Source organism: Acinonyx jubatus, chromosome C2, assembly GCF_027475565.1.
Source record: "Acinonyx jubatus isolate Ajub_Pintada_27869175 chromosome C2, VMU_Ajub_asm_v1.0, whole genome shotgun sequence".
Classification (NCBI taxonomy): Eukaryota; Metazoa; Chordata; class Mammalia; order Carnivora; family Felidae; genus Acinonyx; species Acinonyx jubatus.
Genome location: NC_069384.1, coordinates 153,810,920 through 153,832,810, shown reverse-complemented (window position 1 = coordinate 153,832,810; position 21,891 = coordinate 153,810,920). Strand labels below are relative to the sequence as shown.

Sequence of the window (21,891 nt, the reverse complement as noted above, 5' to 3'; positions counted from 1 at the left end):
TTGTATGTGTAATGCCACCCCATTTTACACACAAGGAGACTCAAAGGCCAGCGTGTTAATTAAGTGGTCCGTTGAGGTTTCAGGTTCTGATTCCAAATTTTATGGAATTCCAAAGGTGCTTCCTGTCTTCCATGGCTGTGGAATTTGCTTGTCCCAGAGGTGGAGTCTGATTTTTCCTGTTGTTTCAGTTTACAAGTGAGATTAAGAATGCTCTTCTAAGAAAGTGAGAGGAAGATGCATTTTAAGCAAACAACGCTCCAAATTGCGGCTTGCCGTGCATTTTTCAATGGGCATGGATGACAGACATACTTTTCTTTTTGAGCCTCTAAAGGGCCAATATTTTAAAATGTGAAAATGAAGTCAACTTTACTTTTCTGTTAACTGTAACTCAGCTAATTGGCATGTGATAATAAATTCCATTCTGTGAGTCGCCTTTGCGATTCACAGCAGGTCACCTAGTGTGGTGGAAAGGGGGTGGTGATATCAGAAGACTTAGATAGGCTTGTCTAGGCTCTTTGCCACCAGGAAGCTGTGTACCCTTGGACGTGTTCTTTAATGACCTTTGTCGGCCTCTCATTCCAGATTTGTGACAGAGGCTGGGTCCCTTGCTGTTCTGATCTGTGATTCTCTTAGTGTATTTAAGCAAGGTCAGCTCGTCGCTCCTTGCAGATACTCTGGTTTCATGATACCTCATGACTGCAGAAAACATGATGTTCACTTGTAATACATAATCTTCAGTAATCTCTATGCAGCTCCTCCGTATAACCCACATCTTTTAATCCCAGACGGATTTCTTTCTTTTTCCCAGGATCATGTGTTCCATAAAAGCAGTTATTTTGGGTGAACCTCAGCAAAATATAATTTGGAATAAAAAAATCTGATGGGGATCATTTCACCAGGGACCTTTGAAAGCCAAATAGAAATCATTATCAGTGGACAGTAAATGCTGTTCCTCAGATCACCTGTGCTATTTGAGGTTTCCCCTAAGTACAGCGTGTTTAATTGTGGGACAGATGGAATTGTTTGGGACCAAAGCAAGATCGTTTCGGTACTAAAAGGTCCTTAATACTATTTTATCCCGACCTCTATTCTCATATTAGTCTTGGGGAAATATATCTAAAAATAAGTTTAATTTGTCCCATGAAGTTGCTGTATGTTTTGCTGCAATTTACTCTTAATCTTAGTTAAATTTGTTCCTGTATAGTATTTTGGAAAAATACCCTTATTGTCTGTAGGTCATATATTTAGATCTGTAACAATGTGAAAAGGTAAATATAGTAACTGTTCAACTGAATTAACATTTGAAATGATTTGTGTGTAACAGTAGAACCTTAAGTCTTGCTGAGTTTACATACATTTCAAAGAAGTTCTTTTTCTCCCCATCTAGTTTGCTAGTGGTGCCTTTTTACATATTAAAGAGACAGTTTTATCTGCCTTAAGTCGAGAGCCTACGGTGGACCTGTCTCCAGATACTGTTGGGACCCTCAGTCTCATTATGCTGGCACAGGCCCAAGAAGTCTTTTTTTTAAAAGCCACAAGAGGTAATTCCAGTTTTTTCTCTATTTCGTTACATGTGAAGAGAAGCGATCAGCTTTAAAATAGGAAGACAAGTGTACAAACTTGTGATCTCAGAGTTCATACTAAGTTATGATGTGTCGGATTATTTTATATATATTTTTTAATTACAATGGCCAATGTCATATTTTATTCCAGATAAAATGAAAGATGCCATCATAGCCAAATTGGCTAATCAGGCCGCAGATTACTTTGGTGATGCTTTTAAACAGTGTCAGTACAAAGATACTCTTCCCAAGGTCAGTTATTGTTTTTGCACATACTTGGTTATTTTGCATGTGGAAATACTTAGAGGTTTTTGTATAGAGGAAAAACGTTAGAAATTATGTTTTATAAAAAAGAAACTTGGAGTTTTAGGAGAGGCATTTGAAGAATATGTTGGTAGAAATAATTTTTTATTTAAGAAGCATGAAAAATTCTTTTGTATTTAAGGGATGCCTTTGTCTCTACTCTTTACTAAACTTGTTTTTCCAAAATTCGTTCTGGAAATTGTTGAGCCTCTGTCTCCAGTAATTTTGTTACATCAAGGCATTGTGTAATTCTGATTCATTGGTGATCTGCTACAAGCATGAATACTTGAGCATGTTGATTATTTGCACTTTTAATTATTGTCCTGTTTTCTTAAAGATGAGTCTTAAAGCACAAAACAGACATAAAGACAAAAGGAAAAGAAAGCAAATTCATCCAGGATTTTGATTAGAATTAAGTTTTGCCAACAGAGATAGAAAATTGGGCTGCTCTTGTACAGCTAAGGAAAACAACCACCTACCTGCTGCCGCATATCAGAGAAAATATTAATTGTTTTAATGTAAGCTTTTTTGAAGTGGCATTTGAAAAGACTAGTCAGTGATGGTCAAACGCAAAGCATATGATTAGACTAACGCGTAAACTCAGAATGATTTCAAAGGAAACTTACAGATTGAGGGAAATGCAGTGCGTTTCAACTATTCTTTCAGAAATGTTCAGGTAATTAGTTTTGTCTGTATGATAATAGCATATGGTTTTTGTTACATGATATTTTCTAGGAGAATTTATTGATTTATTTTATTTTTTCAAAGTTTATTTAAGTCATCTCTACACCCACCATGGGGCTGGAACTCACCACCCCGAGATGAAGAGTCGCGTGCTCTTCTGACTGAGCCAGCCGGGCGCCCTGAATTTATTGATTTAGAAGTCATTCAGGAAGCCTTGTAAATTATGGAATTGCAGACAGTTTCGTGGTGAAGTAAAAAAGCATAAATACATCAACGGCACACCCTAGTTTAGTCAGAGAATTAGGAATTGATGTGAGGGAATTGCTGGAGATTTAAAATACACCAAGAGGTTACTAGAAAGTTGCCCAGGACTCTTGGATGTTAATACTGTTACTCCTGAAAAGAGCCTTGGGATCTTCTCTCACCTTGTTTTCATCTGAAAGACTTCACGTTCAGCTGCACAGTGTCCCGTAACATCCTGTTGGGCCATTAGTTCAGTCGTGTCACCGAGAGAAGAATGTCACCTTCAAAGACTTGGAAACTCCCTCTGCAGCATTCCTGGTATTCCTGGAGAATCTCCGGTTAAAACACGAAGCTGCTCCAGCCTTACCTTGAGAACTGGCCTGAGTACAGTTTGAGATTTAGATGTCTTTTTGCCGTTTGACTAATAAAGCTCATAAGGTATTTTCATATTCTGGTTGTAAAACTGGAATATCTGCAAGTAGTGATCCAGGAAGCTAGGAAGTTACTCCCTGGGAGACAGGAAAGCATACCAGGTAGTAATTCAGTGTTTGAGTCTTTCCTATTTTTGTCTGGACAGTGATTGCCTAGTTTAATTCTTGGATTTCATGTGGCACGTACTCCTAAAGACAGTGAGGTTGCAGGCTGCGATTTGCCATTTTGGAAGAGCATCTACCGATATAAGTGCTTCTTGGTTCATACGTTTGGATCTTTTAAAATTAATTTTGACTGGAATCTTCTTCAAAACAAATTAGGGCAAAGTAACACTTTATCGTATTAGATATTAACTTAGTGTGTTTGTCTGTTTGCTATGTGTTTTTGAGTATGTAATCTGAAATGTTAGTGTTTATACTAAATAGTCTTTCTATGGCTAGAAATCATCTTTATTAAAAAGTCTCTTAGATATGAATTTAAGTGGGAACTTAATTTACTGTCTTTTGTCTTTTAAAAACACGATGAAACAGTCAGCTATAGAGCATTTTCATTAGTATATGTGAGTAATGGTGGTTTAGTTAACTCTAAGGGCTGGGTAAGGACTCCTAAGAAAGCTTCTAAAGCCTCGTGCTTGGTATTCCTCTGTGAATGTCTGTTCTCTTTCTCTTCCTAATGCATGCTTTCCTTTCTTCTTTGTAAACAAAATGTTGACTTCATGGCTTGATCGAAGACCTTATAAAAACGTAAATTGGCTTCACTTAACAGTGCAAAAAAACCCAAAAACAAAACCCCTTAATTTTAATTGGAAGAAAAAAATTGAATTCGTTGACTTCAGTTCCTGCAAAATCATGTCGTCTTCTCTGTTTACACCTAATGACTAACCTGTCTCTAAACCATTAACGGGGTGATTTCTAATTTCTGTCTCCTTTTCCTTTTTCTTCCTGCATCCCGTGTTGTCTGTGGTGGTTTGTGTGGTTGGACTCTCCCCTGGTCAGTATTTTTATTTCCAGGAGGTGTTCCCTGTCTTGGCTGCAAAGCACTGTATCATGCAGGCCAATGCTGAGTACCACCAGTCTATCCTGGCAAAACAGCAGAAGAAATTTGGAGAAGAGATTGCAAGGTTACAGGTGAGTTTCTTGGAAATAAATACTCGAGTAACTCGGCTCTCTCTTTTTTTCCTTAGTGAGATTCCCAGGTTTGTTCATAAAAACCTTTTCTACTCATTGCCCCTATCAGCAGAGAAAAGTGATTGTTTTTATCCTTAAGTTTTACGTGCTGGGTGCTTTTTGAAGTCTTGTGTTGTATCTAAAAAATTATGTAAGATTTTCATTCAGTTCTCTTACTTATCCGTTTTTTAAATATTTATTTATTTTGAGAGAGAGCGTGTGAGCACACATGCGAGCAGGGGAGGGACAGAGAGAGAGGGAGGAAGAGAATCCCAAGCAGGATACGCACTGTCAGCACAGAGCCCGATGCGGGCCTCGGTCCCACGAACTGTGAGATTATGACCTGACCTGAAATCAAGAGTCAGACGCTTAACCGACTGAGCCACCCAGGTGCTCCTCCCTGTTTTAATATAAAATAGTCTAAATTAACTACCAAGCTGCTTAACTTGTGGCATACCCTTTGTCTGAATTGGGATATGCAGTTCCACAGCTTGAGAAGGACATTGTAGTACAGCTGACCCTTGAACAACCCTGGTTTAAACTGTGTGCATCCACTTGTACACAGATTGTTTATAGAACTGTAAATCTGTCATCTCTTCTCTGTGATTTTAACATTTTCTTTTCTCTAGCTGACTTTATTGTAAGAATACAGCATGAAAAGCATGTAACGTACAAAATATATGTTATTTGTTTATTTTACAGGTAAGACTTCTGGTCAACAGTAGGCTGATAGTAATTAAGCTCTGGGGGAGCCCAGAGTTGTAGCAGATTTTCCATTGTGGGGGAGGGTGTTAGGGCCACTAACGCCTGCATTGCACAGGGTCAACTGTATATGTGAATAGATCTTGTAAACAGCAGAGTGCCTTCTGTGCGGTTGTCCATCCTCTCAGCATTGAGGTTGTCAGAAACCTGCTGTCAATCTGGGTCAATTTCATGAGAGGGGCAAGGGCTGTTTATAGGAGTCGTTTGTATTTTGAGTATTGGTAAGCAGAGGGTAGGGAGAAGACTGTTAGGGAATTTTAAATATGGCCTGGATATTAGAAGATACTCTGCAAGTATTATTTAGGAAGTTCAGATTAATTTGTCTTTTTATGAGAGAAGAACCCCAAGTCTTGTAAAAAAGAAAATGTATGCTTACACTTCACAATGGACGAAATCAAAGAAAGGCATACTTTTTATTTATTTTTTGAAAAGCATATTTTTAAAAAATTTTTTTTTTAACGTTTATTTATTTTTGAGACAGAGAGAGACAGAGCATGAATGGGGGAGGGTCAGAGAGAGAGAGGAAGACACAGAATCTGAAACAGGCTCCAGGCTCTGAGCAGTCAGCACAGAGCCCGATGCGGGGCTCGAACTCACGGGCCGCGAGATCATGACCTGAGCCGAAGTCGGACGCTTAACCGACTGAGCCACCCAGGCGCCCCAACATATTTTTTTTAATAAAACACAGATATTCAAACATATCTCATTTGTCCAGAGTTCACTTTGATTACAGTAGCTTAGATTCTTACATAAAAATGCTTCTGAAAAAGGGGTCTCCATGGGAAGGATTTTTTTCAGTCTAGCAAATTTAAAGTATTAGAAATTTAGTTTCTTTATTTTCTAGAATTCTAGGACTATTAGTTTCAAGGAAGCTCTTACTTAGTGTCTCTGTCTATTAAACCAGTCACGTAAGAGTTCTTTTTGAAATTTTGATATTTAAAGTCCCGTGTGGAAAAAGGAAACTTTTTCAACCTTGAGCAGTGAGAGAGAAAGACTTTTTCCAGTTACAGACACGTAAGCGTTTGTAGCTTCAGTTTTTATAGCGTTAGTCATAGGTCAGAAGTTAGCACGAAAGGGCCGTGCCTCTTTCTAGGCATGAGAGTTTGTTGTTGTTGTTGCTTGATTGGAACTCAGAAATAGGCAAACAGAACAAATAGCCAAAAAAAAAAAAAAAAGATGACCAAGAAACCCTAATCTCTGTAGTCTGTGGCTCAAAGTACCCCATGAACCTGATAAAGATCATTACATGGTCATACCGAGAAACCAGCTTTTCAGTCATTGCTGTGAGCAGTGGGGAAAAAAAAAAACATTGGAAATGTCAGGGAAATAACAACACAGCAGATTAAATAACAGTAAAGTTAAGACTGTTGCTTGGAATTTACATCTGGGGCCAAGACAAATTGTGGCTGGGCATATAGGGCTCATGAGATGCCCTACCAGGATAGTGCCCTTTATTTGGCTACAGAAGCCTGTATACTTGATCACCTTGGTGGAATCCCTAACACTGACAAAGTATGGCTTTGAAAAAGGTGTAAAAATATATAGATACAAAAATGTGTCTCAATAGAATGGATATGTGTCAGATTTATTTAATTCATTAATGAGGGACCAAGTAAGATGCTAAAACTGGTTTTGTGAAAGTATTGTTTTTTCTTAGTTGTGACAGCAGTTTGTAGGTTTTAAGGAGATTGTTCTTACCAGGAGATATATCCTTAAGTATTTGGGGATCAAGGGTCATGGTGTCTGAACTTCAGTTTCAAATGATTCTGCAAAAAAGCCCCCCCCCCCATATGAAAACGGTAAAGCAAATATGGCAAATTGGTAACAATTGTTGAACCTAAGCATGAGTCTTCTGTTATTCATTGTTGTTTTTTATTTCTCTTCTGTTTATATATTATTATTTTAAATTTTACTGTCAAGTTAGCTAACTTACAGACTAGTCATGTCTTCAGAAGTAGATTCCTTGATTATCAGTTACATATACACCCAGTGCTCATCCCAACAAGTGCCCTCCTCAATGCCCATCACCCATTTTCCTCACCCCCATCAACCCTCAGTTTGTTCTGTGTATTTAAGAGTTTCTTATGGTTTGCCTCGCTGTCTGTAACTTATCTTTCCTTCCCTTCCCCTATGGTCTTCTGTTAAGTTTCTCAAATTCCACCTATGAGTGAAATCATAGATCTTTCTTTGACTGACTTACTTCATTTAGCATAATACTCTCCAGTTTCATCCACATTGTTGCAAATGGCAAGATTTCACTCTTTTTCATCGCTGAGTGGTATTCCATTTGTGTGTGTGTGTGTGTGTGTGTGTGTGTGTGTGTGTGTATGTATGTATGTATGTGTATGTGTATGACTTCCAACAGTTATGATGGACATATGGACTCTTTCCATATTTGGCTATTATTGAAAGCGCTGCTATAAACATTGGGTTATATATGCCCCTACAAATCAGCACTCCTGTATCCTTTGGATAAATTCCCCCTAGTGTTATTGCTGGTTCATAGGGTAATTCTATTTTTAATTTTTTGAGGAATCTCAACACTTTTTCAGAGTGGCTACACCAGTTTGCATTCCCACCAACAGAGCCGAGAGGGTTCCCCTTTCTCCACATCCTCGCCAACATCTGTTGTTTCCTGAGTTGTTAATTTTAGCCACTCTGACTGGTGTGAGGTGGTATCTCTGTGTGATTTTAATTTATATTTCCCTGATGATAGTGATGTTAAGCATGTTTTCATGTGTCTGTTTGTCATCTGGAGGTCTTCTTTGGAAAAGTGTCTATTCATGTCTTTTGCCCATTTCTTCGTTGGATTATTTGTTTTTCAGGTGTTGAGTTTGGTAAGTTTTTTATAGATTTTTTGATAACATTTATTAGATATGTCATTTGCAAATATCTTCTCCCATTCCATTGGTTGCATTTTAGTTTCATTGATTGTTTCTTTTGCTATGTGTAAGCTTTTTATCTTGAGGAGGTCCCAGTAGTTCATTTTTGCTTTTATTTCCCAGCTTCCAGAAACATGTCAAATAAGAAATTGCTGTGGCTGAGGTCACAGAAGTTGCTGCCTGTTTTCTCCTGTAGGATTTTGATGGTTTTCTATCTCACATTTAGGTCTTTTATCCATTTTGAGTTTATTTTTGTGTATAGTGTAAGTGGTCCAGTTTCATTCTTCTGCATGTTGCTGTCCAGTTCTCCCAGCACCATGTGCTAAAGAGACTATTTTTTTTCCATTTGATGCTCTTTCCTGCTTTGTCAAAGATTAGTTGGCCATATGTTTGTGGGTCCGTTTCTGGGTTCTCTATTCTGTTCCATTGGTCTGTGTGTTTTTGTGCCAGACTGTCTTGATGATTGCAGCTTTGTAATACAGGCTAAAGTCTGGGATTGTAACGCCTTCAGCTTTGGTTTTCTTTTTCAACATTACTTGGGCTATTTGGGGTCTTGTGTGATTCCATACAAATTTTGGGATTTGTGAATATGGAACCACGTTGATTGATTTGCGAATATTGAACGAGCCCTGGCAGCCTGGGAATGAATTCCACTTGATCATGGTGAATAACTACTTTAATGTACTGTTGAATTTAATTTGCTAGTATCTTGTTGAGAATATTTGCATCCATGTTCATCAGGGTCTGTAATTCTCCTTTTTAGTGGGGTCTTTGTCTGGTTTTGGAATCAAGGTAATGCTGACTTCATAGAATGAGTCTGGAAGCTTTCCTTCCATTTCTGTTTTTTGGAACAGCTTGAGAAGAATAGGTATTAACTCTGCTTTAAATGTCTGGTAGAATTTCCCTGGGAAGCCATCTGGCCCAGGACTCTTATTTGTTGAGAGATTTTTGATAACTGATTGAATTTCTTCACTGGTTATGGGTCTGTTCAAATTTTCTATGTCTTTCCTTTTGAGTTTTGGTAGTGTGTGGGTATCTAGGAATTTGTCCATTTCTTCCAGATTGTCCGGTTTGTTGGCATATAATTTTCATAGTATTCTCTAAAATACAAAATTCTGTTTGTATTTCTGTGGTGTTGGTTGTGATCTTTTTCATTCATGATTTTATCTGTTTGGGTCCTCTCTCTTTTTCTTTTTGAGAAGTCTGGCTAGGAGTTTATGAATTTTGTTTATTCTTTCAAGAAACCAGCTCTTAGGTTCACTAATCTGTTCTGCTGTTTTTTTAGATTCTACATGGTTAATTTCTGCTCTAATCTTTATTATTTCCTCTTCTTCTGCTGGCTTTGGGCTTTCTTTGCTGCTGTATTTCTAGCTCCTTTAGGTGTAAGGTTAGGTTGTGCAGTTGGAACCTTTCTTGCTTCTTGAGATAAGCCTGGATTACAGTGTATTTTCCTCTTAGGACTGCCTTTGCTGGATCCCAAAGGGTTTGGACTGTCATGTTTTCATTTTCATTTGCTTCCATGTATTTTTAAAATTCTTCTTTAATTTCTGGTTGAACCATTCATTCTTTAGTAGGATGTTCTTTAACCTCCATGTATTTGGGGCCTTTCCGAATTTTTTCTTGTGGTTGATTTCAAGTTTCATAGTGTTGTGATCTCAAAATATGCATGGTATGATCTCAGTCCTTTTATATTTGTTGAGGGCTGTTTTGTGACCTAGTGTGTGATCACTTTTGGGGAATGTTCTGTGTACACTCAAGAAGAATGTGTGTTCTGCTGCTTTGGGATGAAAAGTTCTGAATGTATCTGTTGAGTCTGTCTGGTCCAGTGTGTCATTCAGAGCCATTATCTCCTTACTTATTTTCTGCTTAGATGATCTGTCCATTGTTTTAAGTGGAGTATTGAAGTCACCTACAATTACAGTATTATCATCAATATGTTTATGTTTGTGATTAATTTATATATTTGGGTGCCTTCACATTGGGGGCATAAATATTTACAATTATTGGCTCTTCTTGATGGATTAACCCCTTAATTATGACATAATGCCCTTCTTCATCTCTTGCTAAAGTCTTTGTTTTAAAATCTAGTTTGATCAGGGGCGCCTGAGTGGCTCAGTCAGTTAAGCCTCTGACTTTCAGCTCAGGTCATGATCTCACTGTTCGTGAGTTCAAGCCCCATGTCGGCTCTGTGCTGACAGCTCAGAGCCTGGAGCTGGCTTCAAATTCTGTGTCTCCCCCTCTCTCTGCCCCTCCCCTGCTTGTGTGCTCTCTCTCTCTCAAAAATGAATAAATAACATTAAAAAATTAAAAAAAAAATAAAATCCAGTTTGTCTGACATAGGTGTGGCTGCTCCAGCTTTCTTTTGACATCCATCCCCTCACTTTCAGTCTGCAGGTGTCCTCAGGTCTAAAATGAATCTTTTGTAGGCAGCATATAGATGGATCTTGGTTTTTTAATCCATTCTGATACCCTGTGTCTTTTGTTTGGGGCATTTAGTCTATGCACATTCAGTGTTGTTATTGAAAGATATGGATTTAGTGCCATTGTGTTACCTGTAGGTTTCATGCTTGTGGTAATGTCTCTGGTCCTTTGTACTCTTTGCTGCTTTCCACTCACAGAGTCCCCCTTAGGATCTCCTGCGGGCTGGTTTAGTGTTCATGAATTCCTTTGGTTTTTGTTTGTCTTGGAAGGCCTTTATCTTTCTTATTCTCAGTGACAGCCTTGCCGAATAAAGGATTCTGGGCTGCATATTTTTCCTGTTCAGCACATTGACTGTTTCCTGCCACTCCCTTCTGGCCTGCCAGGTTTCAGTGGACAGGTCTGCTGCTACGCTTATGTGTCTCCCCTTGTAGGTTAAGGCCCGTTTATGCTGAGCTGCTTTCAGACTTCTCTCTTTATCTTTGTAGTTTGCCAATTTCACTATGATACGTGGAGAAGACCTAGTCTTGTTATGTCTGAAGGGAGTTCTCTGTGCCTCCTGGACTTGGATGTCTGTTTCCTTCCCCAGATTAGGGAAGTTCTCAGCTAAAATTCGTTCAAATAAACCTTCTGCCCTTTTCTGTCTCTTCTTCTTCTTCTTCTGGAACTCTTAGGATACAGATGCTGTTTCGTTTCATTGAGTCACTTAGGTCTCTAATTCTCCTCTTGTGATCTAGTAATTTCTTCTCCCTCTTTTTTCCCAGCTTCATCATTTTTCATAATTTTATTTTCTATTTTACACATTCTCTCCTCTGCTTCTTCCATGCTTGCTGTCACTGCATCTAGTTTATTTTGCACCTAATTTATAGCATTTCTTCATTTATTGTGACAATACCTTAGATCTTTGCTCTCTGCAGCAATAGATTCTCTGCTGTCTTCCATGCTTTTTTCAAGCCCAGCTATTAGTCTTAAGACTATTAATCTAAATTCTTGTTCAGATATGTTGTTGTGAGCGATTCTCTGGCTGTCATTTCTTCCTGGATTTTCTTTTGAGGAGAATCTTTCCGTTTCATCTATTTGGCTAGGTTTCTGTCTTTCATGGGTTTTAATCGCTTGTTAAGTGTCCTGCACCTGTGAGTACTACCATATTTTAAAAGGGGTCATACGCTGTCCAGGGCCTGGCACTTCAGAAAGTGTTTTTTGACTGTGTTGCCTGCACTCTGTTGTTGCATCTTTGGCTGCTCTGTCCCACCGCTTTAGTGGTCGATTGTTTGGACCTTCCACCAGGTGTGTGTGGATTTGTCCGTTGAAGCAACCCTGGACAAAAGGAAAATAAAGTGAAGGCGGGGGAACCTTATCCTGTACAAAGAAATGAAAGGGGTGAAAAAAAAAACACCAGGCAGAGAATCAAAGAGACTATAAGGCTTAGTCCAGAGAGAGAAGAAAATAGGAAGGAGATATAAAATAGAAAATAAAAAGGGGCGCCTGGGGGTCTCAGTCGGTTGAGCGTCTGGCTTTGGTTCAGGTCATGATCTCACGGGATCGGGCTCTGTGCTGACAGCTTAGAGCCTGGAGCCTGCTTTGAACTCTGTGTCTCCTTCTCTCTCTGCTCCTCCCCCACTCATGCTCTGTCTCTCTCTCTCCTTCAAAAATAAATAAAAACATTAAAAAAATTTAAAGAAAAGGTATATAAAGAATAGATTTAAATGCCTGATCAAGCAAGCAGAATAAGAATTGACCAAAAATCAGATCAGAAACTATGAGCTTGATTCCAAAGGGAAGAAAAAAAAGAGGAGGGTAGAAAGAAAAAGGGAAAAGAGTGAAGAGAAGGAAACAAAAGAGAAAAAAAAAATCAAAATTAAAAATTAAAAAAAACAAAACCAAGTCATATCTCTGATAGATAAGACTTAAAAAAAAAAGCCCTAAAACTATAATGTCCGCCCACCTGGCAAAGTTAATACTGATTAATAATTAATACTAGTAATGTAATATTACTGAAACCTAGTTTAGTTTTCCAAGACGTTTTCTGTGGTGTTTTTTCACAGCTGGTCTGTGCAGAACAAGGTCCTCACATGGCATCTGGCAGGTGTCTTACCAATCTTTAATTTGTAACCACCTCCCTCTCCTTGCCTGCCATATTGAGTTGTGTGTTTCTTACATGATGTCCGTTACCCGTTTTTTGTTACTTGTGTAAATATTCAATCTTTTTATATTTTTTATTAAAAATTTTTTTAATGTTTATTTTTGAAGGAGAGAGTGTGAGTCGGGGGTGGGGGGGCAGAGAGAGAGAGAGACAGACAGACAGACAGACAGACAGACAGAAGCAGAAGCAGGCTCCAGGCTCCGAGCTGTCAGCGCAGAGCCCGACATGGGTCTCGAATTCACAAACTGTGAGATCATGACCTGAGAGGAAGTCAGACGCTCAATGGACTGAGCCACCCAGGCGCCCCCATATTTCAATCTTTTTCAAAATGATTTTGAGTTTTTCTTCACTTTCTTGCCTGAGTTCTGTCAGTTCCTGTTCACATTTCTCTCGCTGTCTGCTGTCACCTGCTGTTGTCTAGGCCATCTGGTCCTCTGTTCGTGTTTTCAGCATGCTCTTTTCATCTGCTTTGTGGCAATATTTCCTTGGTGAATTTTCATCACCTATTGGAAAGTTACATGCTCATTTTCATCCTTTTCCTTCTGGTTTCTTTGTGTGGAAGCCGATGGGATGCCTTTTCCATTACTTGTGTTTGGATGAGATTGATTTTAGTAGAGGAGTCGCAAGAGGCTCCTGAGTGGGGGCATGCCCCCCTCCGGTCGTGTGGTAGTGTTCTGAGCCTCTTTGTGTCGGGGCTCCCTCCTCGGCTTCACTTCTTGGCTCTCAAAGCCTAGCCTGCTTGAGGAAGGACTCTTCCTCCGTCCGTACCTGTGTGTCCCTGAATCCCTCACAGCCTTTCCTTTGCGAGGTGCTGTGTCTGCTCTGAGTCTGTTATTTTGCTGACCTGTTGGAGTGCTTGCCCCCTTTCTTCTTTTTCCCTGGTTTCGCTCCTCCTATCTGCTTCCCCCTGCCTCCCTGCCCTCGATTAACCTGCCTCTTGCTCTCAGCAGTTCCCTCTCGGGATGAGGCCTCTCAGCACTCCATTTTTCCTGCGACCTCTTGGTGGCTGACGTGGACCAGTTGGCTTTGCCTTTATCATCTGTTGGCACTTGTTTCCTTATTCCGTTTCATTGTTTTCGAATTTGCTTCAAGTCCTTTTCACTCATGGGGGTGGGTCCTTAGCAATCCCTTTTTTTCCCCAGTGTGCTTGGTATGTCTTATCATTCTGGTACCAACTTTGCTATTTGAGGGGAGTGTTTGACCACATATTTACAAATCAAATTTGAAAAGCGATTTAAATTTGTGCCCTTGCTCATCTCCTAGTATAACTAAAGATGTAGCTTTTGTTTTGCTCTGTTGATTTTGCATGTGAGCTACCTCTTATTTAGAATAGTTCAGTTGACTGTTTTAGGTTTTCCTGGTATATAAAACATCATCTGTAGATGATCATTTTTTCCTTTTCTTTATACCTTCTTTATACCTCTTAATTTCATTTTTTTATCTAGATGTTTTGACGCATTCTAAGGTTGTTGATGATACTGTTTCATTTTGACTACAGGAGTGTTATATTTTCCGCTAAGTATGTTAGGAGGTTTGGGGGTTGAGATTTTTATCATGTTAATGAATTGGATATCTATTTTGATTTTACTGAGATTTTCAAAAATATCAGTGATGAATATTGAATATTATCAAATGCTTTTCAGTATCTGTGGAAATAATTTGACTTTTAAAAATTTAAATCTATTATTTGGATAATACATAAATAGGTTTTCTTAAACCATTCTTGTATTTCTATAACTTTGGTGTTTCATATTTGCTTTCTCTCCTGTGGTTACTCTCTATAGATGTTCTTTACATGCCTAAGAATATTTTATATTCTCTAGTTGTGGTGTCCAGGGTTCTGAATGTCTGGTAGGTCAAACTCATTAATTATGTTATTCACATCTTCTATAATCTTACAGTTTTTTTGTTTACTTGGTCTGTCATGCTGAGACAGGAGTGTTAAAATCTTCCACTCTGATGAGGGGTAAATTTATCAATTTCTCATTGTAACTGTTTATATACATAGAGTCTTGTTAAATGCAAAATTTAAGAAGTTTTAGGTCTTTCTGGCAGATTGGCAGATATCAAACATTAAGCACTGAATTTATCCCTGACGCTGCCTTTGGCTTCATTGCCTCTTTTATCTGCTGTTATTATATCTGAAACCACCTAAGTAATGTAATTTAAGCTCTAAATTTATGTGAGGCATTTGCTCATCTTATGAATTATGAAGGTAGACCTTTTATTTTTGTTTTTAAATGTTTATTTAGAGAAAGAGCATGAGCGGGGGAGGGGCAGAGAGAGAGGGAGAGAGAAAATCTCAAGCAGGCTCTGCACTGTGAGTGCAGAGCCCGACTCGGGGCTCAGTATCATGAACCGTGAGATCATTACCTTAGCTGAAATCAGGAAGTCAGATACTTTAACCAACTGAGCCACCAGGTGCCTGAGAGTAGACCTTTTTAAAAAAATCTGTTCCTTTTTTTTTTTTTTAAGTTTATTTATTTTGAGAGAGACTGCACAGATGAGGGAGGGGCAGAGAGAGGAGGGCAGAGGATCTGAAGTGGGCTCTGTGCTGACAGCAAACAGCCCGATGCGGGGCTTGAACTCACACACTGTGAGATCATGACCTGGGCTGAAGTTGGGTACTTAACTGACTGAGCCATCCAGGCGCCCCTAAAAAAATATGTTCCTGTCAATGCTGAGGTAACATGCTTCTTTGTTGACTTCTTGTGTTGGCTGGGTACTTTTTTTCTGACCCAGCCTTTCACTGTTGGAGTAGACATTTGAGGTTCCTGCCTCCATGTGGGGCAGTGAAACGAGTGTTTCTCCGTAGATGGAGATGTGTTTGTTTTAAGACCCCTGTTTCAGGTCTTCATGAGAGCTTGTAAGACGTTTTAATTGCTAGTCCTTTGGGTTATAGAAATATTCGACAGCCAGCCTTCCTCAATGTTGGTTTATACTTACTGGCCTCACTTACTATACTTACTGGATTTTTTTTTTTTTTACTTTCTTGGTAATTCACGCATGTGTTGGGATGGATGCCTACTATGTTTATTCTTCATTTTTGATATTTTGGAATTTTGGGATGGGATAATTTCTAGGTTATTCTGTTGACCACATTGCTGGAAATGCATGTCCTCAAATTTTTTAAAAACCATTGCTTAGATCATTGGTTGAGAAAAACAAAACTTTTTTTAACATTTTTGTTTTTTTTAGCACGCAGCAGAATTGATTAAAACAGTGGCATCTCGCTATGATGAATATGTCAATGTGAAAGACTTTTCTGACAAAATCAGCCGTGCCCTTTCTGCAGCAAAGAAGGATAATGACTTCATCTATCATGATCGAGTTCCAGACCTTAAAGATCTGGACCCAATTGGCAAAGCCACACTTGTGAAATCTACCCCAGTCACTGTCCCCATCAGCCAGAAATTCACTGGTATGTCAAGTACTCAGATACGCTTTAATCTTACTCATCTTTTCCCCAGTTTAATCTGTTGTTTTTGGTAGTGAAAATCACATAACTGCTATTGTATGTTTTGAATATGATTTGCATTCATGTTCAAAATGAATATGAGAATAAAAATGAAGTGTTGTATCTATAGTGAAAATTCAAGATGGAAAGTAAATGGTAATAAAGCATGTGTAAACTATCCAACACAGTCAGAAAATTTGAAACTACATTTGAGTAATGATTGAGACTTTAAGCATTCGTCATATTATTTAGGATTCTTCTATTAAAAATAAACATTCATAAATATGACTTTAAATGTATAAACTTACAGAGTCATGGCTGTATGGGATAAATGTTATAATATCCTTGGATTTTGTAGATGTATTCAGCGTATAGTAGTTTCTAGCTGAGATCCCAAGGATAGTATTGTACGTTATTGGGACAGGCTGATTATTTTATTTATTTCTGTTTAGCAAACAAGATGTGTTTACCATGTGCCAGGGACTCTTAAGTACAGATAACTAGCTCATAATTAATATTCTCACGGCAGTCTCATGAGATGGGTACTATTGTTATCCCCCTTTGAGTGATGAGGATATTGACGCACAGAGTGCTTGAATAATTTGCCCAATGTTGCAGAGCTAGAAAGTGGTGGAAGGAGCTGGAAATTAAACCCAGGCAATGTGGACTGCTTAACCAGTGTAATCAACTAATAAAGAGTGTAGATCTTCTTCACCAAAGAAGTCAATGACAAACACATCTTAAAACGTTAAGAAAATTAAGTTCAAAGAAAAAGCTCTCATTGTTCATGAATATAGTGCTCTAAAAATTCTCTCCATCGTTGTACTTCCAGTAGTGATTTAGTTTTGATTTTTAAATATTTGTAGATTTTTATGTGAATATAGGAAAGGGAATATGAGCATTCACTTTACAGATGGACTTTTTGTCTTGAAATTTTGTTGAAATTCACATTGCTCATTTTAGATTTGTTTGAAAATATGGTTCCTGTGTCAGTGCAGCAGTCGTTGGCCGCCTATAATCAGAGGAAAGCTGACTTAGTTAACAGATCAATTGCTCAAATGAGAGAAGCCACCACTTTGGCAAATGGGTAGGTACAGCTTTAACTTCCATAAATACATCTGTAAAGTTCTAATGTTTTCTGTTTGATTGTTACCCTAACTAAATAGTTTATGCAAGTTTCGTTTTCTGAGCTTGGAACTGAATGTCAAGGCTGTGTGAAGCAGCAAATACACATTCCTATGCACTTGGGGTAGATGCTCTGTCTGTTAAGTCCTAGCAAATAGACTTGGAAGAGATTCGATTACTGAAACAAGTGAGAGTTTTTGACCACTAATTTACATGGTAGGAGATACTTATTTGAGGGAAATGAGAAGTAGAAACGAACTTGTAAGTTAAGATAGATAGCATGGTACATGGTTCAGTATTCTGAACTAATTTTTGTTAATGGTGGATTGAAGAGTAACAAAATAATTCATTGGCTTTTAAAGTGTCTTCAGTGTAATTTTCATGAAGTACAACAAATAGACCCACGTGAAGTGTATAGTTCAGTTCTTTCTGATCAATTTATACCATGTAACCACCCACCACCGTGATCAAGATAGAGAACATTTACATCACCCTAAACAGTTGCTTTGTGCCACTTCAGTCCTTCTTCCCCTGGCCCTTAGCCACTGCTCATCTGCTCCCTGTCACCCTAGGTTGGTGTCACTTTTTACACAGGTTAATATAAACATGATGGCGTGTGCATTACATTACACGTACATTACGGTATACAACACGTTAGGGTATTGCTACAGTATGTATGGATGGAACCCTTGCGGTATGTTCAGCGCATATAGTGTGTCCTCAAAACGTGTTCGGCTTCTTTCACTTTGCATAATGTTTCTGAGATTCATCTGTGTGGTATGTATCAGTTTGGTCCTTTTTATTAGTGAGCAGTATTTCATTTTATGGTTAAATAGCAGTTTATTCTACATTTGCCTGTTGGTGGACATTTCACGTGCTGTGAGCATGGATGTGCAAACCTTTGTGTGGACAGGTTTTATTTCCTTTGGGTAAATACCTAGGATTACAGTTGCTGAATTGTTCGGTTGGTGTAAGCCCAACTTCATGCAGAACAGCCAGATTGTTTTCCAAAGTGGTGGCTCCAGTTCATATTCCCACCTGCACTTTTTGGGAACTCTGCATCCGTGGCAGCACTTTGTATTGTCAGTCTTTTTAATAGTTTTAGCCATTTTAGTATGTGTGTAGCAGAATCTAATTGCGGTTCAGTTTACATTCCTGTGATTACTAATGATGTTGAGTAACTCTTCGTGTGCTTACTAGCCATTCATCTATCTTTTGTAACGTATCTGTTGATATTTTATGCTCGTTTGTTAAAATCGAGTTTTTCTTGTTCTTAGTATATTTTAGAGCAAGTCCTTTGTCAGGTATATGTAATTGAGAATTTTTTTCTAGTGAGTTTAATTTTTCAGGTTTTTAATTCTGATGGATGCATGGATTTTGACCTGACTTTTCTTTTTCTAGAAAGAAAACATAAGTTTACCTTAATAACCCCTCCATTATGTAAATGAAATAATACTTGATACTGTGCTACAAAACTGAGAACAGATGAAGCTTCTGTGATTAATACCTAGATCAATTTTGTAGTCTTGACGTTCTGCTTAGATGACATGAAATTACAACTATTTTGTATATTATTTCTGACTCGCCAGTGACAGTATAACAACCAGAAGTATGGTAAAAGTTTGTATTTTTTAAGATAGAATTTTTGATTTTTTAATTTCTTAGACTGAAAGAAGTTAAGTTTGAGCTTGAGCTCAAGGTAGCTCATGTTTTTTAATGTATATTTCTTACTTTTTGGCTTTTAATTCTGAACTGTGATCTTAATTCTTTAACAATTTTGTTTTAATTTTATCAATCACTGATTTCATTTTTTTATTCCTGTATCTTTGCTTTATTTTTCCATTGATGAGGGTTGTCAATTATTTTGGGGTGTGAACTCCATTGCTATTGATTAGGATATACAGGAGATTAATGTTAAAAAAAATTTTTTTTAATGTTTATTTATTTTTGACAGAGGGAGAGAGAGAGAGAGAGAGAGCCAGAGCATGAGTGGGGGAGGGGCAGAGAGAGAGGGAGACACAGAATCCGAAGCAGGCTCCAGGCTGTGAGCTGTCAGCACAGAGCCTGACGTGGGGTTTGAACTTACGGACTGCGAGATCATGACCTAAGCCGAAGTCGGACGCTCAACCGACTGAGCCACCCAGGCGCCCCTTTTTTAATTTTTTTTTTTTTTTTAACGAGGAGATTAATGCTTTAAAGATGGTTTAGACCTCAAGATGACACAGTATCTCATTTTTTCAGGGTGTTAGCTTCCCTTAATCTTCCAGCAGCAATTGAAGATGTGTCTGGAGATACTGTACCTCAGTCTATATTGACTAAATCCACATCTGTGATTGAACAGGGAGGCATCCAGACTGTTGATCAATTGATCAAAGAGCTACCTGAACTACTACAAAGAAATAGAGAAATCCTAGATGAGGTATGTTTTAAGAGATTTGTTTTTCAAGTAAAAACTGCTCTATGCCTTGGTGTCCAGTGGGGATAAGGGCTGGTTGCTTTCTTTTGTTGGGTTTCGTAGGGTAATACTCACCATCTTGATGAATTTACTGTGGCCGAGGGCCTGCCTTTCAACTTCAAGAGGAGTTCCAATGGAGGGAGAATGAATTCATACATGCCTTAAGGGTGTATAAATGCACATTAATGAAACTCATGTGACCATGATATAGTATTGATATACTGTGAGAAATAACTGTCACACAAACTGTTCAGACTCTTCATAATTAATGATTTCTTTTCTATGAAAGATTAGATTTCTTGGTAAATGTAGAATCAGACTGAGGAGGTTAGGCCATCAAATGTTTTATAAGCCCACTGTATCCATCTTCCAGTAAGAGAGGGCATTTTATCAATGGGTATGGAACACTAAAGTTTTTTGTCCAAAGTCAGCTGTTTGACAGTGTTAATTCTCCGTTTACAATGCCTTCACCTCTTTCTCCTTATTGAATCACTTCTTCCTTTAGTGATAAATATATTCAAATTGGTTATATAGGCTTTTGCCACTTGAGGAGTCACGTCTTCAAGGTGACTTCTGTTAATCAGTGCTTTAGTCCATGGTGTTTAGTTTTCAGCTGACTTGCAGAGAATATTGTATTTACATCATTTCCAAGTACATTGGGACAGGGATAGAGGACTTAAGTAGCGCTGACCCTTGCACAGCATGGGGTGCTGACCCTCCCTCCCCCATGCAGTCAGAGATCTGAGTGTAACTTTGGACTCAGACATAACTACTCATAACCTACTGTTGACTGGAAGCCTTACTGGTGACATTAATAGTTGATTAACCCATATTTTGCATGTTATATATATTATATTCTGCATTCTTAAACTAAGAAATGTTATTAAAATCATAAAGAAAATCATAAAATCCTAAGAATCCTGCATTTATAATATTGTACTGTAAAAAATCCACATGTAAGTGGACCTACAAAATTCGAAGCTATGTCATTCAAGGATCATCTGTACAGTGTGAACCATGGGGAGGAGAATATTTACCCCCTGGGTTTTGTTTGTTTGTTTGTTTTCTTTTTAAGGGTTTTCTAAAGTAAAAGAGTGAAATCTGTAACCTATGGAACATAGTACATGCTTAATAAATGATAGCTATTATCACTATTACCACCGTATTACTATGATGATGAGAGTATAGTCACTATACTAACTGATGCAGAAGTGGTTGTGGTGGCATATTAGCTACTGAAAAAGGTTAGAAAACTTAAATGAAAACTTACTGCAGTATTGGCCTGGGGAATCTGATTCATGAGCGGTTCTACATTAATTATACCATCAATGTTACCAACCTCATCTATGTAGAGGTAGTCAGCGATCAGATAATTGAAAGCAAACAGAATTGATGGCACAGAGTTCAGTGCCAAAACCTTGCTGTACCGAGCTTGTTAGAAGTGCAGCATCTCAGACCCCATCTCAGACCTTCTGAATCAGGATTTGCATTTAACAAGATCGCAGGGTCATTTGTGTGTACGTGAATATTTAACAGACACTGCTCTTGAGGTCATAGACTTGGTTGATTTTTATGTCAAGCAAGCTTTTATCTGGTGTTGCAATTGAAAGGACGTTACAATAGTAGAGAGCCATAGGGAGAACAAGGGGGAGAGTGCTATTTAAGGTCACACGAAAGTGGAAGCAGCAGGAAGTAATTGGCAGGGAGGGAGAAGACAGATGCTGGAAAATGCAGGTATCGCAAGGCAAATATCAGTCTGGGGACATTTAGGAAGTGGAAGTTACAGTCGTAAACCATTCTTCAATGTTGGAGTTGTAGTTGGATTTGATTCCCGGGTTTTGTTCTTGGCTGTGACCCTGGGCAGATTACTTAACAATCCTGTCTCACTTGACTTACCCCCCAAAATGGGAGAATAGTGTGTATCACGTAAGATAGCTACGAAGTGGGATCTTGCGTGTACCTGCTAGTTGGTAGTTATTAAATATCACTGTATTTCCTTGATTTTAAGATGTCATTGACTAGAAGATGCATATTTGATTTTGAAACGAGTTCTATGGAAAAAGAACATTGCCTATTGAAATACTGTATTTCAGTGTAGTTGCGAGGAGCATTTTTGTTAGAAATATTAGTGTGTGAAAAGCTTACCTTCTAATGACAGTGAAACTGGCATTCTGAGTGTGTATGGTACATGTCTGTTGCCTGCCTGTCTTAACATGAGGTACTTTTACTTGTCTCATTTGATGTTTCTAACAGCCTTCT

General features: G+C 38.3%; 1 protein-coding gene across 2 annotated transcripts in view; it reads left to right on the top strand.

Moving 5' to 3' along the window:
- The window catches only part of PDCD6IP (programmed cell death 6 interacting protein), a 75,235-nt gene that overhangs the window by 24,271 nt on the left and 29,073 nt on the right, over positions 1-21,891 (top strand). Inside the window, exons 5-10 of one of the 2 annotated variants that reach the window (XM_027040578.2) lie at positions 1,388-1,541; positions 1,714-1,814; positions 4,235-4,351; positions 15,794-16,016; positions 17,016-17,139; positions 19,419-19,596. In XM_027040578.2, the coding sequence (XP_026896379.1) occupies positions 1,388-1,541; positions 1,714-1,814; positions 4,235-4,351; positions 15,794-16,016; positions 17,016-17,139; positions 19,419-19,596 (897 nt within the window). Of the gene's footprint in view, positions 1-1,387; positions 1,542-1,713; positions 1,815-4,219; positions 4,352-15,793; positions 16,017-17,015; positions 17,140-19,418; positions 19,597-21,891 lie in introns of both variants that reach the window. The other variant, XM_027040577.2, reaches the window with a different exon arrangement.